At 47.9% G+C, this 15,302-nt stretch overlaps 1 protein-coding gene across 16 annotated transcripts in view; it reads right to left on the bottom strand.

The window, feature by feature from the left end:
* Nucleotides 1–290: 290 nt before the first annotated feature.
* The window catches only part of HUWE1 (HECT, UBA and WWE domain containing E3 ubiquitin protein ligase 1), a 142,397-nt gene continuing 127,385 nt past the window's right edge, over nucleotides 291–15,302 (bottom strand). For 14 of the 16 annotated variants that reach the window (XM_057537611.1, XM_057537615.1, XM_057537609.1 and 11 more), the window contains 18 exons: nucleotides 14,310–14,856; nucleotides 12,987–13,590; nucleotides 11,857–11,975; nucleotides 11,588–11,744; nucleotides 10,227–10,359; nucleotides 9,760–9,962; nucleotides 9,029–9,156; nucleotides 7,632–7,728; nucleotides 6,602–6,751; nucleotides 5,948–6,193; nucleotides 5,471–5,588; nucleotides 4,692–4,832; nucleotides 3,409–3,696; nucleotides 3,180–3,285; nucleotides 2,430–2,547; nucleotides 1,950–2,131; nucleotides 1,472–1,662; nucleotides 291–920 (listed from right to left, as the gene is read on the bottom strand). In XM_057537611.1, coding sequence (XP_057393594.1) covers nucleotides 818–920; nucleotides 1,472–1,662; nucleotides 1,950–2,131; nucleotides 2,430–2,547; nucleotides 3,180–3,285; nucleotides 3,409–3,696; nucleotides 4,692–4,832; nucleotides 5,471–5,588; nucleotides 5,948–6,193; nucleotides 6,602–6,751; nucleotides 7,632–7,728; nucleotides 9,029–9,156; nucleotides 9,760–9,962; nucleotides 10,227–10,359; nucleotides 11,588–11,744; nucleotides 11,857–11,975; nucleotides 12,987–13,590; nucleotides 14,310–14,856 — 3,631 coding nt within the window. In that variant the 3' untranslated portion in view covers nucleotides 291–817. Of the gene's footprint in view, nucleotides 921–1,304; nucleotides 1,407–1,471; nucleotides 1,663–1,949; nucleotides 2,132–2,429; nucleotides 2,548–3,179; nucleotides 3,286–3,408; nucleotides 3,697–4,691; nucleotides 4,833–5,470; nucleotides 5,589–5,947; nucleotides 6,194–6,601; nucleotides 6,752–7,631; nucleotides 7,729–9,028; nucleotides 9,157–9,759; nucleotides 9,963–10,226; nucleotides 10,360–11,587; nucleotides 11,745–11,856; nucleotides 11,976–12,986; nucleotides 13,591–14,309; nucleotides 14,857–15,302 lie in introns of all 16 variants that reach the window. The other 2 variants (XM_057537617.1, XM_057537608.1) reach the window with 2 other exon arrangements.

Raw genomic sequence — 15,302 nt, 5'->3', positions numbered from 1 at the left:
CGGTTGGGTTGAGTGAATTCTCTTAGAACCCTGCTGGTTTGTTCCCCTAGAGCAAGGCAATGCTTTGTCCTTGGCTATAATCTCTAACACCATCACCACCCCCAAGTGCAGATCCCATTCTGAAAAAGATCTCCCCAGTTCCTGATGACTCTGAAGGAGGAGGATGCACCCGTGTGGTGACAGAGATGGCTTTCTGGAGAGTCCATTTGGATTTCTTCTTCAGCCATCTAGCATGTGCTCAAGAAGTGTTTCTTTTTAAACTTGAAAAAAACTCCATTGTGAAAAGTGAGTTATGAAGAGTGCTCTTTATTTGAAACCTCCACAACACAGACGCCAATCTTTTCTCGCATTGAATCATTAGCTGTGCACATCAACACATTCCAAGCACAAATTAAGAAATGCAAACAGAACAAAAAAATATATATATATATAATTTTTTCCCCTATCCAAAGGTTTCAAGTCTCAATGCAGCAAATCCTTCTGAACACAGAATCTGAGGAGCACACTGTTCAAACAGTTGGGACAAACAGGTCCCTGTAAAGGCTATTGCCTTTTTAATACACGGGGTGAGGGATCATGGACGGCATGGAACGGGGAGAGGAGGTGAGGAAAAGGGAGCGGGGAGAGAGAATGAGCAGGAAAGGGGGAACGGGTATGCGCTGGGGAAGATGGGGCAGCTGGGACACACACATGGTGAGTTGGTGGATTTTCATTTATTGGTTTTGACATTTTCTTTCTGGTTCTTTTTTGTTTTCATTTCCCCCCTTCCCAGGTCCAACAATGGTAGAAAAACCCCACAGTGGTGGGCGGGGCCTTATTAGGCCAGCCCAAAGCCTTCAGAGCACTCCTGGATGGCCAATAGTAGCATGTGGCGGAGCTTCTCAAAGCTCTCATAGGCAGGCAGGTCCAGCTGATTAAAACTAGGGAAAGAAGAAAGATCAATTCGTGACAAAAGATGATAGCCAAATCCGTGTTCCCATGGTGCCCACTTGACTTCTGCTCGTAGACTCCCAATCCTGTCCTAGCCTTGTCTGCCCTCCTCTAATCTGGCCCCAATACTGGCCACCAGGCATCTAAAACATAATCTGACCCTGTCACTCCTCCTTAAACACCACGACCCTACATGAAAGCTCCAAGGAGGCATTCAGGGTCACTGGTCACCCCTGCCGAGTTCTTTAGCATTCTGCTCCCTGCAACTCCTTGCTCAGGCCACGTTGAGCCCTGGAATACACCTTGTTCTCACATGGCAGTGCTCATCTGCAATGTCACCCCAGCCCCACTGTGAGTCTGGGCCAGCTTCTCACCTCAAATATCATCATCTTCTCCACAAAAACCACCAAACTGTGAGCTACCCCAGGTCCAGGGTACCTGGGGCCAGATTTGCGCTCCTGACCACGGGTAGGGGCCTAGAAGTAGCAAATACGCAAATTCAATCTAAATGCTGAAAAGGAGAACAAACCTTTCCTCTTACCATGTGTGAGCTGAAGGCAGGCGGTCTGTGGACCTGTCATCTCGATGGATCTGAAACTTCTGAATGCCATTCATGCCTTCAAGGGCAGCAAAACCTTGCAGGGGCACCTTGGAAGTACCTGTGACAAACTGGAGGAACTTGGCACGGTCAGCTTGATCGAAAGAACGCAGTGCTCTCCAGAACCACTGGATCTACAGGAATGAACACAAGAAGCCAGTGTTAGGTAGAGAGCTCTTGGAAGAAAGGGGGATGGGATTTGGAATGTTAGGCAAGCCCCTTCTGTGAGACAGGTTTCAGTTCCTCCATTCACAAGATGAGCAAGGAGATCACCTGAAAACTGAAACTCCAGAAGAGTGAAGAGTTAGGTACAGGTAAGCTGTCACTCAAAACTCCCTTCCCCTAAGAGTACTGGTTTATTTGGTGTCATACAAACTAACACTGCTTAAGGATACAGGGAGGGATGCCAGCAGCAGCTCACCTGAATAGAGTTGGACTGGTACTTGTGGTATTCAGTGTTGGATTTCAAATCGTCAATGTCGATTGTGGGCAGTCCTGATATGAGCAGCTCTAACTCCTGCTCAGTGAAGATGGAAATGAGGCGCTTTGGAATGATCTCATAGAAACCTTCTAAGAAAGCTGCCAGCTGTTTGCGGATGGCTCCTGGGGAGAGAACCAACAAGCCACGTGGCATCTGAACGCATACAACTGTTAGAGGTCAGAGATCCCCAATCTGGCAGGATGCTGACTGATCTGCCTACCTCACCTACCACTCTGTTTCTAGGCCCCCATATGAGGGTGGATGAAGGGAAATATTTTTTGGTCAGGTTTTTGGACTCCTTTTATGCAAGGCATTTGTGGCTGGCATAGGGGAAGAGAAGAAACAATGTCTGTGAAATGAGTGAGGCCTGACCTTGCCCCATACTGAGCAACTAGGGAGTCTAATGGACATTTCCCCTACCTGTCATTCTCATCTGGCACACCAGGTGTACATACTCCTTCTTATTCTCCTCTGTTACCAAGATGTTGGCCCCATTGGGTTTGAGGTCACGAACTTCACACACTCCAAACTCTTGGACCTAGAATACCCAAAACCAATAATATGAATCAGGCTTGGTCTAGGATGGAACTTACATAGATACCTGGAAACACACCCTAAACTCTTTGCTGTATCCTGGGCAAGGAGATGAAGCAAGGTCATAAAAAACAGTGACTTTTCTCATGAGCTCATAAATCCCTAATAGGGAAAGGTCAAGGGTTTGGTCCTAAAACATACGTAAACTATCAATAGTAAAAGGGAAAAGGGCATGGATAACATACATAATGTAACACAACAGAATCTTTATGGAAAGCAATTTGGGGGAAGAGTAACCTTGACATTTTTTTGTTTTTCATTTATGTCTATTTGTACAATTTTTCTAGAGTGAACTGCCTTTGGGAATGAAGAATAATGTACTAGAGCATTTTTTCAAAATATAGAGGAAACTAGGAAACAGCCTGGATTGTTTTACAAATTCTGGTTTTTCTGTTTGTGCCATCTCATGCAAATACCCACTGCTCTCTGCCAGATGGGGAATGGGGAATGGGACTTAAGACATCAAGATGCTTCCTTAGAAGCATTAGAGGTTATCCAATGCCAGTTCAAGGACAACCCCATAACGGGTTTCCTCGACTAGCTGGGATGTGCCATGGTCAGGATCTCCTGACCTACCTCAGTGCTGAAGGTGAGGTCGTAGCCTAGTGTGGAGACATCATTTTCCAGCAGATAAACCAGGCCCTGGTAGAAGTGGTAATCTTCGCTCTCCATATCTGTATATCTAGATAAACAAAATTAGGGCCATGGGTTGGGGTGGAGGAGAGGCAGCCTAGTGATGGGACACAAGAAAAGGGACTAGATTTCCAGGACTGAAGACAGTCCCAGGTTTGTGCCACATCCTCACCTGACAGACTTGCCCAAGATGTGTTTGTAGAAGGACCGAGTAAAGTAGCACTCTAGGAGGCGGTTGTCATATACAGCTTTGGCCACGATGCGTCCGACAAACTTGAAGTAGCTAAGGTGGTTGGGGTTGCAGTGGGAAGATGGATTGATGGTGTATGTGACCCGATCACCAGGTGAGGTACGGAACAAGGCATACATAGGATTAAACATCTCCCGAGAGATGATCATATACCACTCCCGCAGGAGCCCTCCAGCATCCTGCCCTTCTTCTCCTTCAAACACTATATACCTGTATAAGAGAGCAGAAACAGGGATGTGCAGAAAGCCCAGGACAAATCCATTCTTTTGCACAGCATGACCTGAGTGAGCGATTGTGAAGGAGTAGCTGGGGAGTGCAGGGTCAGAGGACAGTGGTAAATGCAGAGTGCCAGGAGAGCCCAGAGGAGCAGTGGGGATCTGGGACAAAAAAGGGCATCACTGATGGAAGAGATGTCCCGAAGTATCAGTAAAGCCTCACCCATATTCCAGAAAACAGTAATAGGAAAGGTATAAAGGCCTAATAAGAAAGCAGGAGGCTTTCATCAAGGAAGGAATCATCAAGTGACATCAAAGACAGCTGAGCTCAGAGTCCAACATCTATAAGGATTTGGTGGTGGAGGAGTAGGGTTCAGTCTGTCTTGGAAGCCTCTCTGACTTCCTGTGTGACTACATGGATAGTGAGCCCATGCCATAAGGGAAGGGAGGAATCAAGTTCCTGAGTTCAGGAGGATCAAACTACATCAATAGGTCTATCATCTCAATGGCTCCCATGACACATGGTACTGCAAACTGCCAATCTCCTCTAGGTGGCGCCAGAATCACCAGTGAGGGATTACCAATTTGGTGGGGAGCCACTCTTGCAAGTATGGTCTCCCTCAACCCAGGGTACCATTTGCTTAGCAGGGTTCCCGTTCCTAGTGTAACAATGGAGGAAGCTCTCTTTGCGAAGCCATCAGGTGTACCTTTGTAAATGCGAAAGACTCTCCGGTCTGTACAGGAATTGTTGGATAGCTCAGCCCAAGGGCCAGATGGCCAGCAAAAGACCAGTCTCATGAGACTGGGTGGAGAAGACAGGTGACAGTTCAGTGAGATTATCTAAGCTGGATTCCTCTTAGGAATTCCTACTGGGGAGGGCAGCACCTCCCTAAGTTCCCCTGCACATTTGGGCCCCAAGTAAGCCTTCACTACCATGTAGGGAGGGTCCCAACCCTCCCATCCTGTTTATTCTCTGCTCTGGGCTCTTACAATCGATTCTTCATTTCTTCAGGGGATTTCCGGTGCAGCTCACGATAGGAGTCTTCAAACACATGGTCACGGCGGACGTGCACAGCCATGTCTTCTTTCCGGAGCCCCTCGTCCAAACGCTCCAGCTCTTGGCGGAAATATCTTGGGAGGTAGGAAAGGAAGGAAAATAAGATTAGGGGTGGCAGAGTAAACTTTTGTTTGCCTGATTAGGATGAAGATCCGCAGTGATGTTCCCCCCATCCTCCAGACACTTTGATCCCTCCAGTGTTTGGGAGAGGCAGGTTATTCACTACCAACTCTAAATTTTTCCCATCTCCATCGAATAGGGGCCCACAGACATTAAGGCATGGAATTTCTGCAATAAGCAGGTAAGCATGTGTAGGTGCACAGGAAGGAAGAGAAGAGTAAAAAATGACAGGAGTGTTGTGGAGGCTCGCCCCCCCACGAGCCCTGCTGTGGCTACCTGCACCTCCTGTATTACCCCAAAGGAAGGACTGGGACTTTAGAAATCATGTGATTAAACAAAGGCTTGCATTTCTCTGATGAAGAATGGAGACTGGGTTGGAGAAGGCCAAGGAGTATTTACGTACAATGATTGTCCATGGCACAGACAGATGAGTCTCTCCCCGCCCCCCCCACCCCCCAGCACCATTCTAAGGGCTGCCACCAAGGGAAACTTTTTTCCCTGAAAACATCATCCCAGGAGAAATTTTGGCTCCTTTCTGGGAGAGGAGATACCATTTAGAGAGTTCCCATCCCCCCAACACCAGGGCACATACTTGCGCTTGACATCAAAGTCGAGGACACGAATGTAGTCTACCAGGACAGCAAAAGGCCCGTCAGCGAGGTGGGTGGTGGACTGCCGTAGGATCTGGTTTAACACAGTGCGATGAGTCTCTGGGGGGAGAAAGGACAGCAGGAATCAGCACATCACGGGTCTCAGAAGAATGAATGAAAGCCAACCAGCCAGCAACTCTCTCTTCCTTGTTTCAGGGGAAAAAAACGTAGTGTGGCACACAAGGACTTCCAGACCCAGTCCCTACCTCACTAGCCTCACTTTCCAACACACACACACACACACACACACACACACACACACACACACACTCTCTCTCTCTCTCTCTCTCTCTCTCTCTCTCTCTCTCTCTCTCTCACTCTCTCTGTCACCCTGCAAATCAGCTAAGAACAAAATGTATGAATTGACCCTGTAAAAAAATGAAGCCTTCTACATTTGGGTACCTAAGAGTTCCCTGTACCTGCAAAGCGAAGAAACTTCTGTGTGTCAGGGGGCAGGCTTGATGAGATGTGCATAGACGAGGGCTCCCGGGAGAAGAATGGGTCAAGGGAGGAAGGAGTGGCTGGGGTTAAGGGGGCAGGGGAGAGTGGAGGAGGCTCATCCTTGATGTGTGCCAGCTGGCTCTCACGGGTGTCTCGGACAGGAGGCTTGCTCTCCCGCTCTGTGGCATGGACCAGAAAGAAGGCCTCGACGGCAGGCTGTAGTACTGGGGGTAGGAACGATAGGACAGTGACAATTTACTTTATAAACTTCAACATATAAACCTCTTCCCCCCTCATAATCAAATTTCAAAAGTACTACATGAAAAAGTCATGAAAACTTGCAGGAGAAATATAATGGTGCCGCAGAGGAAGTCAGAGTTTCCAGAGAAAAATGGGATAGGCAACCAGTTATAAAGATACCCCCGGTCTAAAAAGTAAAAGATACCAGCTACCAAAAGAGAACGTTAATCTTTTTTCTGACAATGAAGTCAGAGAAAAAAAATCCTCTCCTTTGAACTCCTATTATGGAGATCTGACGGAGAGGAGTAATCTGGAAGGAAGAAAATTAAGCTGGCAGAAAGGGCCCCAGAGCAGATCAGCGGACCTGGGCCCTCCCTCAGGCCACAACTCACCTAGCACCGCATGCTGGTCATGGGATTCCTCCAGTTCCTTTAGGCACTCTCCCAGCATGTCCCACAGCTCATCCAAGCTCAGTTGCTCGCTGAGCAGGGGTAACTCGGGTGGCCTCTCCTCCTTCTCCTTCTCCCCCTGTGGAGTTCCATCTGAGGATAGAGGGCACAGAGAGGAGAGATTGGGAAGCCCCTGAGGCTTTTCCTTCATTCAGACCAAATGCACAAGCCATTAGGCAGATCAAGTAGATTGGTCCACTGGCCAATGAGTAATTGAGTGACATCTGAAAGCAAGTTCTAGTCCTATACTGGATGGCATTTAAACTTAAACTGAATAAAATTAATACAAGAAAAAGTTTGTCTAGTTGCACTAGACGCTTTTCAAGTGCTCAGTAAGCTACATGTAGCTAATGGCTACTGCAAGAAAATTCTACCAGACAGCATTGGTCTTCTCATTGCCTTACTAGCTCCCAGAAAACCTATGGATTATTAAATGATTTAATATATTTTAAAAACTGGATGTCCTATGACAACACTATCCCACAGGAATGTGTTAAAAGGGTGCCAAAAAGCATTCTATATGAAATTAACCTTGAAAAATGCTGCTAATAATAGCATCCACTGTGTGCCAGGTACTGCTCTAAGTGCTATATGTACACGTGTTAACTCAATCCTAACTATGAACATCCCTATTTTAAATGAGGAAACTGAACAAAGAGAGGTTTGCCTCAGGTCCCAGAGATAGTAAATGGGGAGACAAGACTCAAACGTATGCTGTCTCCACACAATATCATCATAGTTTCTTTACTACAGAAATTGCAATGTGTGCTATGATTCTCCAATGAGGACCAGGTGGTGATGGTTAGTGATCTTAGTTGATTGGTACGGGCCTATCAACATACAGAAACCAGGGTTCACTTGAACAAACTGGAAAACACTGAGCTTATGTATGTTGGAAGCAGGGGATCCAGCAGGCATTCCATGAAGACTGGTTCTCCCTTTTGTTGGGCTGGAAATGGGAAGCAGTACTGACCAATGGACTGAGTATCCTGAGCACTGGGAGATGGCTGGTCCACATCCATGGGTGATTCCTCCCTTCGGACAGATGCCTCTGACTGGCTTGACTCCGACTGGATAAAAGGGAGACAAAGTCACATAAAGGGTGCAACTCTGCTTTCCTCAGGGACAGGCTAGAGGCTGTCCTACAATCTCTCACATATCATAAGCTTGGAAAGAAGCCTCCCATGTCTTCCCATATGGAAAGAAGTTTCCTTAGGTAGCTCTCCAGGACAAAAGAATGGCCTTCCCACCTCCTTTGCTGTCCTCCACCCTGAGCTAGCAAGCTTTTGCAAAGAGCTCCCTGGATGCTCGCATTTGCCTCCACTCTATTCCAGGCCTGTGTCCAGTCAGGCACCATCCTCCTGGACTTCAAGACTTCTAGGGACAGTTTACACACATATATATACCTATATATAAAACTCAGATGGGCAGAAGGTAGGTTTACTCTTTGTTCCTTTTTGCTCACAAAAGGGGAAATAACGGGAATGAATTAGTGCAATCTTTGATGGATGGGATTGGCTTTTTAAAAAAGCCAACATCTGTCATATCAGGTGTGGGAAAGAGACTGGGCAGAAAAAATACTCCAGAATAATAGTTCTCTATTCTCCCTTTCTACCCTGCTGGAGCTACAGCTCTTAAATTCTACGCTGTTCCCAGCATGCTCAATGAAATCACACTGTATAATAGTAATTACAGATAAAGAAAAAATAGGCATCGAGATATCCTTATTTCCCGGATCTTGGGAAGGTGACTTGCATGTTGTTACAAGGACAGGAAAACAATGAGTGCCACAGCATATATACATGATTCCAGGCTTTTCCTACAGCCACTCTGTGCTGAGATCCCAACAATGAACTGGCTACCTAGGAACCTGAAAAGGCTTCCTCCTAAAAGTGCCCAACTGCCTGGGTGCCAAAGGAGTATGAAGAATAGAGGCAGAGACCAGGGTGGAGGGATCAGCCATAGCCAGAAGAGGCTGTGTGGGATGTGTACCAAGCTTGGGGGACTTTCAAGGGCAGGATTCCTAACGTGTCTCTGAGGTACTTGCATTGTTCCATGAGACTGAAAAATCTTTTATCACGAATCCCCTCAGAACCCAGACACTTAGCATTATGCAGTTTGCAAAAGCGCCACTGTTGATTGGATAGCTGGGAGTGGGGTATGATGGCCAAGCTTTAAATCAAACCAAACCAAACCAATAAACAAACAGTAAAGAAAGCACCAAGAGAAAGTAACCCTGTTATCCAAAAGCATTCATATAGCAAACTTAATGCAAAAGCATACAAGGTAAGGGCAATGAAACCCCACTGATGATGTGGTGGGGGAGGGAGGAGAGACAAATGAATGAGGGGCCACAGGCATCATGCTAACCGTTGCTGCTTGTTGCTGTCTCCGCGCCCTTTGACCCTCACGTACCATTTGTATAATGGCATCAGCCTCAGCCTCCAGCTGCCGAACAGCTGCCTGGATGCTGCTAGCTGAGCCTAAACCGGAAGAACCTGGGAGAAAGAAAAAAGAAGGTAAGATGTAAACTGTAGAAAGAGAGAATGCTCAATATTCTCTCTCCCATCTCCTGGGCCACCACGGGACACCTTGCTGAAGTCTTTGAGCTTTAAGCTCAGGCAGCCTCAGAATGCTCATCGTCAGGCACTAAGAGCTACCATTACAGATAAGGGCAGGCAACATGGGGCTGGGCAGACGGATGGTGGCAGGTGAGAGAGTTCTGCGGGACAGGGGGAAAGACGTTCGATTTGGCATGCCATAGCTGAGGCAACATGGCTACAATATTTTAGCCAAGAGTGTTCAAGGAAGCAGAGAGGAGACAAACTCAGTGAGTTAAATCTTGTTCACCAAAAGATCTGTCCCCAATTTCCTTGCCAGATTTCCACTCCCCTTTAATTCCCACTTGCCCTAGTGAAATTTCCTATGTAGACGGCTTGAGTGAGATACAGAATGCAGCCACCAACATTTTAAGATAGGATCATCATTTTCCTTAGAAAAGATCAAACAGGAAGGAGACATGACATTAAGTCCTGCCCTCCAGGGTCTCTTGTTTTTCCACCGCCAACCTTGCCCCTCAACTGGACACCCCAGTTCCATACCTAGCCTGCCTGTCTGCTTGGCTTTCTTGTTAGCTCGGCGTGTGTCGTCCCGGAGCTGGATGATGACCTGCAGTACCCTCAAGAAGAACTTCTGGGTAGATGTCTTGGATGTCAACATGGACATAGAAGGCAACTGGAGCTCCCGGCCACCCAGAGGTCGCTTCTGAGATGCCACGATTACCACATTCTCAGCCATGTCAAACCTGGAGAGTGTAGAGGTGGCTTGCGTATACTGAGAGCATCAAAGCATCAACACCCAGAGCAGGCAGGGCTTTCTTGTGTCAAGCAGGGGGTAAGGAATCTCAGAAGAAAATCACACAAGTAGGAAAAATAGGGCCGACTGTGTACAGGACAGAAACAAAATCTGTCCAGGGAAGAGGGAAAAAATAACCAGGAAGCCAGGAAGAGCCACTTTTCAGAATGTCCCTGATCCCAACCCCACAGCCAAATGGACAGCTGCCACCTACCTGCTCTGCATTTTGCCTTTCAGCTTGGTGGTCTGTGGCTGCTCCTCAGGCAGGCCATCAGGGGAGAGGGTCTCACACTGGGCTCGCCGCTGCTGTTCCAGATTGTATTCCCGTAGTTCAGCCAGAAGGGTTCCTGGGCAGGCAGAGAAGCCAGTAAGTGTTCAGAGACTTCCCTAATGAAGCAGTGAAAAGCCAAACCTTTCCAAGAAAACTTCCTAGGTGCTTTGTTCAGCTGCACTGAACCTGGAATGAGCAGAATTTTGCTCTGTTCATTTTACTATGTGTGCTCACAGATCAACTAACTGCTCAGGGGCCACTGGTTTATCTGGCCTTGAGAATTTGCTGAATCTGCAAGAAATACAGCTCAGTGCAGAGGGGAAAAAGTATCTCTTTTGAAGCCCGTATACCTCTCAAACTTCTTAGGTTTTTGTGGTAATCTCAGGCAAATTGCTTAACCTTTTTCCCAATTTGCTTACCCATCTTAATAATGGGGCTCATACTGCCTAACCTCACAAGGCTGCTTTGAGAATTAGGAGATAACTGTCTAGCAGAGTGCCTAGGACACTGCCTAACCTATGGATGTTGAATAAATGGTGGCAGTCAAGAAAGATCAGAGGCCTCTTTTGGAAGAACTCTGTAATTCTCATGCAACAAAGAACATCCTAGGTCACATAGTTTAATTGACTCTCATGTCACCTCAGCTCCAGGGATGTTTGTGAGAAGGAGATAACTACACAGGTGGTTGAGATCTAGGGAGACCCATGATTGGGATGGGGGGTGGGAGAGAGCAAAGAGTGTCTCTATAGATGCTGAAAGCAAATCTGGCCCCACTCCTTGATTCAGCCACCCCATCACCTGGGTTTTAGTTTTCTTCTTGGTAAAACAGGAAGACTGAAACTAGATAATTTGCAAGTATTCTTAGAATTTTTGTACCCTCAAAACTGCACAAAGGCAGAGGGTATTATTCTTTCAATTCCCGAGCCTGAATGTAGTATAGGTGCATCTCTGAGGTGGCGAACTGCCTCAGCAGGCTCATCATAGGGCTCTTATGAGTGCCCAGAATGGAAAAGCAATGTCGGTCCTATGGGTTCTCATTTTCCTTCACTAAGCACCAATTACCAGCTGTGTGCCAGGGATTGGGAATGTAGAGAGAAGACCAGCCCTGCTCTCAGAGAACTGGGCAGAGGAAAACAGATGACAACCTAGTATTATCAGTGCTGTGAAAGAAGAGCTCATGGGGCTGTGCTACAGATGCACAGAGGAGTTTGATTCAGCCTGGGGGTTCAGGGAAGGCTTCCATAAAAAGGTGACACCTAAGTGGAAGGTTTCAGAAAAACAGGGTGCTTTACTCCTATTATTACCTATCTGTTTACAAAGGGTATAACCCAGATGGCGGGCTCCATTCAGTAGCAGCTTCAAAACAGTGTCCCGGGTCCCAGGGTCCCCCCGAGAGAGCTGCAGTAACACATTGGCTGCATCCTCTAGGCCTTCTTCAGAACAAGAATGGGATGTCAACACCTGGGAAAAAGAAAGGAGATGGGGTGAGCCCCAACTTGAGAACTAAAACATTATCTACCCCAGTCAACTCTTTCTCCCCCAACCTTGGGAGGTCAGAAGAGCTTGGACTCACCTCCACAGAGAGCTGGAGCTGATTTTCAGTGAGGCCAGAGGATACCATCTTAAAGTCCGTGCTGCTGCCGGTATCACCCACCTTCGCTGGAGATTTGCTGGCCTTAGGAGTAGTAGAAGCTTTGAGGAAACAGACAGAACACTGTAAGCCTCTGAAACTCGCATGCCAGAGACTTAAGTGGCAGAGCCAATCGCTGCACTGCCCAGGGCTTCAAAATGGAAAAGTAGTGAAAATGAAGATCCACCCCACATAGCCGAATCCAAATGACTTGGGATACCAAGGACTCTTATGACTGTACCTTCTAAAGTGACAAAGAATCCCAGATATTTCTCGCAACTGTTCCCCTACCGTCAGAGGGCTCTCTGAAAGCCCCCCTTCCTTCAAAATCTGTTTCTTCAAATGATTCTTATTAGTGTGCCGCAGGGCACATTCCCTTCACTTCCTGGGATGGCCTGGCTACTTGATTCTACCCTGATTCCCACTGTTATCCTGCCTGCTCTTGAACTGCTTCCTCTGAGAACTGGCTCCCTCAACCAGGCTAGAAAGACTGGGGATTCTTTAAAGACAGGGACTTTCTCCCCCTCCTTTTTTTTAAAAAAATTATTTATTTATTTATTTATGGCTGTGTTGGGTCTTTGTTTCTGTGTGAGGGCTTTCTCTAGTTGTGGCAAGCGGGGGCCACTCTTCTTCGCGGTGTGCGGGCCTCTCACTATCGCGGCCTCTCTTGTTGCGGAGCACAGGCTCCAGACGCGCAGGCTCAGTAACTGTGGCTCATGGGCCCAGTTGTTCCACGGCATGTGGGATCTTCCCAGACCAGGGCTCGAACCCGTGTCCCCTGAACTGGCAGGCAGATTCTCAACCACTGCGCCACCAGGGAAGCCCCTCTCCTCCTTTTTGAGCTTAGCCTAGGGGAAGCCACATTCAGTGGTCTCCACAGGAGTGCTGGAGGGGGGAGGGAGGGGAAGACGGAGAGAACTTGGACAAATGAGGGTGAGAATTAACACATTTGGCTCTCACAAACACAAACCAAGCTGACTGCTGTCATTTAGGGAGGAATACCCGGGTGGGGGAGAGTTGGGGGTGAGGTGGGTGTACACACCCCTCAGCTCCCAGCCTACATCCACACTTACTTGAAACAGTAGTGGTAGAAGTCGTGGGGGTAGTCACTGTGGTTGAAGCGGCTACAGCAATGGTGGATATAGTCGTGGCAGCAACCAGGGCCGGAACAGAAGTGACAGGGGTGGTTGCAGCAGGGGGAGTGGGTGTGCTGGAGGCAGCAGTGGTAGTGGTGGTAGATGTGGTTGATGTGGCAACACTGGTGGAGGAAGCACTGCTGCCAGAATTAGCCTGTGCTTCCGACACTTTGTTTTCTGGGAGAGCAATTGAGATGAGAGAAAGGAGTCTGAGGAGTTTCTCAGTTAAGAGAGAGCTCCGGCGGATGACTGGGTGTGACAACATGTTCATGAGCTGCCCCAGTGGAGAGGCCTCGAGGCTGTATGGGGAAGTTTCCCCCTCACCACCAGCGCTCACTGGCACTGACTTCACAGAGTTCTTGCCTTTCCGGCTGACATTCATGTTGTCCAGTTTTACCAATAAGTCCCAGAAGTCTGTGCAAATGCCACTGCTCGTGGACTGTGAAGAGCATGGGCTGCAGGCCTGCTTACTGCCCCTCTCCCGATCACTCTCACAGTTTGTTTCTTTGGTCCGCTGCTGTGTGAAGTGGCTGGGAAACACCTGCCAGGAAAAGAAGGACAGGCTTGGCGTACGAGGTCTACACGAAAATGTCTTGTGACAAGGAAAGACAACTGGCTCCTACACTCTCCACTCCTTTGGACAGCTTTAGTAACACTGGAGAGATGTAACATAGGAGTTTTATCCAACTGATGTTGTGAAGCAGCCTAGAGAAACTAACAAAAGCTCTGTAGGGAGACAGACGATTAGCAAACTTTTCTGAGCATCTATCTCTATACTTACAAAATGGGGAGGACACCTACACGACTGTGCAAAATTGTTGAGATTAGAGGTAATGCATTTCGCATAGTGCCTGGTATAAGGCAGGCCCTCAACAAATGGCAGCAAAGCTTATGAAAAAGAGGACTGAAAAAAAAAAAAGAGAACTGAATTAAGTTCTAGGTCCAGCCAGCTCCATCACTTACTAGCCACATGACAAAGCCACTAAAGATTTCTGTATCCCAGCTTCTTCATCTGTAAAATGGGAACCATGCAAACCACTGAGGGTTGTTTGATGGCTGAATGAGACAATGCATAAAAATTGTGAAGAGTGAACACAAAAAACCCACAAAATTATTTACTGGACAATCTCCCAGAAACAATACAGGCCTCAGCACCAACGATGAGGACCTAGTAGCTCCCTCAGAGTTCAGATTTCACCTACGCTATGGCTGACAACCGTCTTCCATCCCCAGGAGTTGGGTTCCCTCCAAGCTCCTCACCTTGGCTAATTGAATGAGTGTATCCAGAACGTGTCTGCAGACAACAGGAGCAGCCTGGGGGTGGATGTGGACAGTGGAGCCACTACTTGCATGCTTCTCGGTATGTTTGCGCCCCCCTGAACGCTGGATCTGGAATATATTAGTCCTGCAGCCTAGGGCTGCATCCATGGATACTGAGAGCCAGGAAAGCTGGTTGGAGCTCTTAGACTCCATCTTGTGTAGCAGGTCCAGGGGCCGGTTCTCATGGCTGCTTGACCCACAGCTCTTGCTTGACTTTTTGCCCTTTTCCTCACTTGAGGAGAGCCTGGGTGTTTCAATGCAAAGCTCACTCTCACTGCTGCGCTGCAAGATGGAGAGCAGGCTTCGGATGACCCAGTGGCGGGTCTGGGCGTGGTAGCAGAGATTTCTCAGTACTCGATGTAGACGGCTAGTATTGAGCTTCGGCTCATCCACAAAAAGTAGGACCAGGAGACAAGACAGGGCTTCGTGATCCAGGAGGAGCCGTCCTCGGAGGCGTAGGAGAGTGTCCACATTACTGCCAGAAGGCCTGGAACAGAGCATAATTTCTGGGTAATACTTGGGCTAGAGCTCTGGGATCAGGCATAGGCCTAGGGGAGGGGGATGAGCTGGATACATCCCAGGAGGCTCGAGCAGGGAGGGTGTCCAGTCCAAGGACTCTTAAGTACTCTTAATAGTAACAACAGCTGTCCCCTTGAGTGCCTACTATGTTCCGGATACCCTACAATATCTGTAACAGCTTCCTCATGGGGCTCCTGTAAAGACTAGAGAACCACCCAATTTTGAGATGATGAGCAAGAGGCTCAAATAGGTTAAGTGACTTGCCCTACATCACACAACGACTGAGAAGAGAGCAGAGACTGCAGCCCAGGTCTGTATCAACTGGTAAAATTGGACTGCCCATAAAGTCCTAGGACACAATGCTTATTTTGGCCTTCTATAGACTACCAGGAGGTTGTCTGCTGAATAGGGACT

This window comes from Balaenoptera acutorostrata, chromosome X (genome assembly GCF_949987535.1).
Source record: "Balaenoptera acutorostrata chromosome X, mBalAcu1.1, whole genome shotgun sequence".
Taxonomy (NCBI): domain Eukaryota; kingdom Metazoa; phylum Chordata; class Mammalia; order Artiodactyla; family Balaenopteridae; genus Balaenoptera; species Balaenoptera acutorostrata.
Note: the sequence above shows the minus strand (reverse complement) of the source record. Positions and strands in the feature narration are given on the sequence as shown.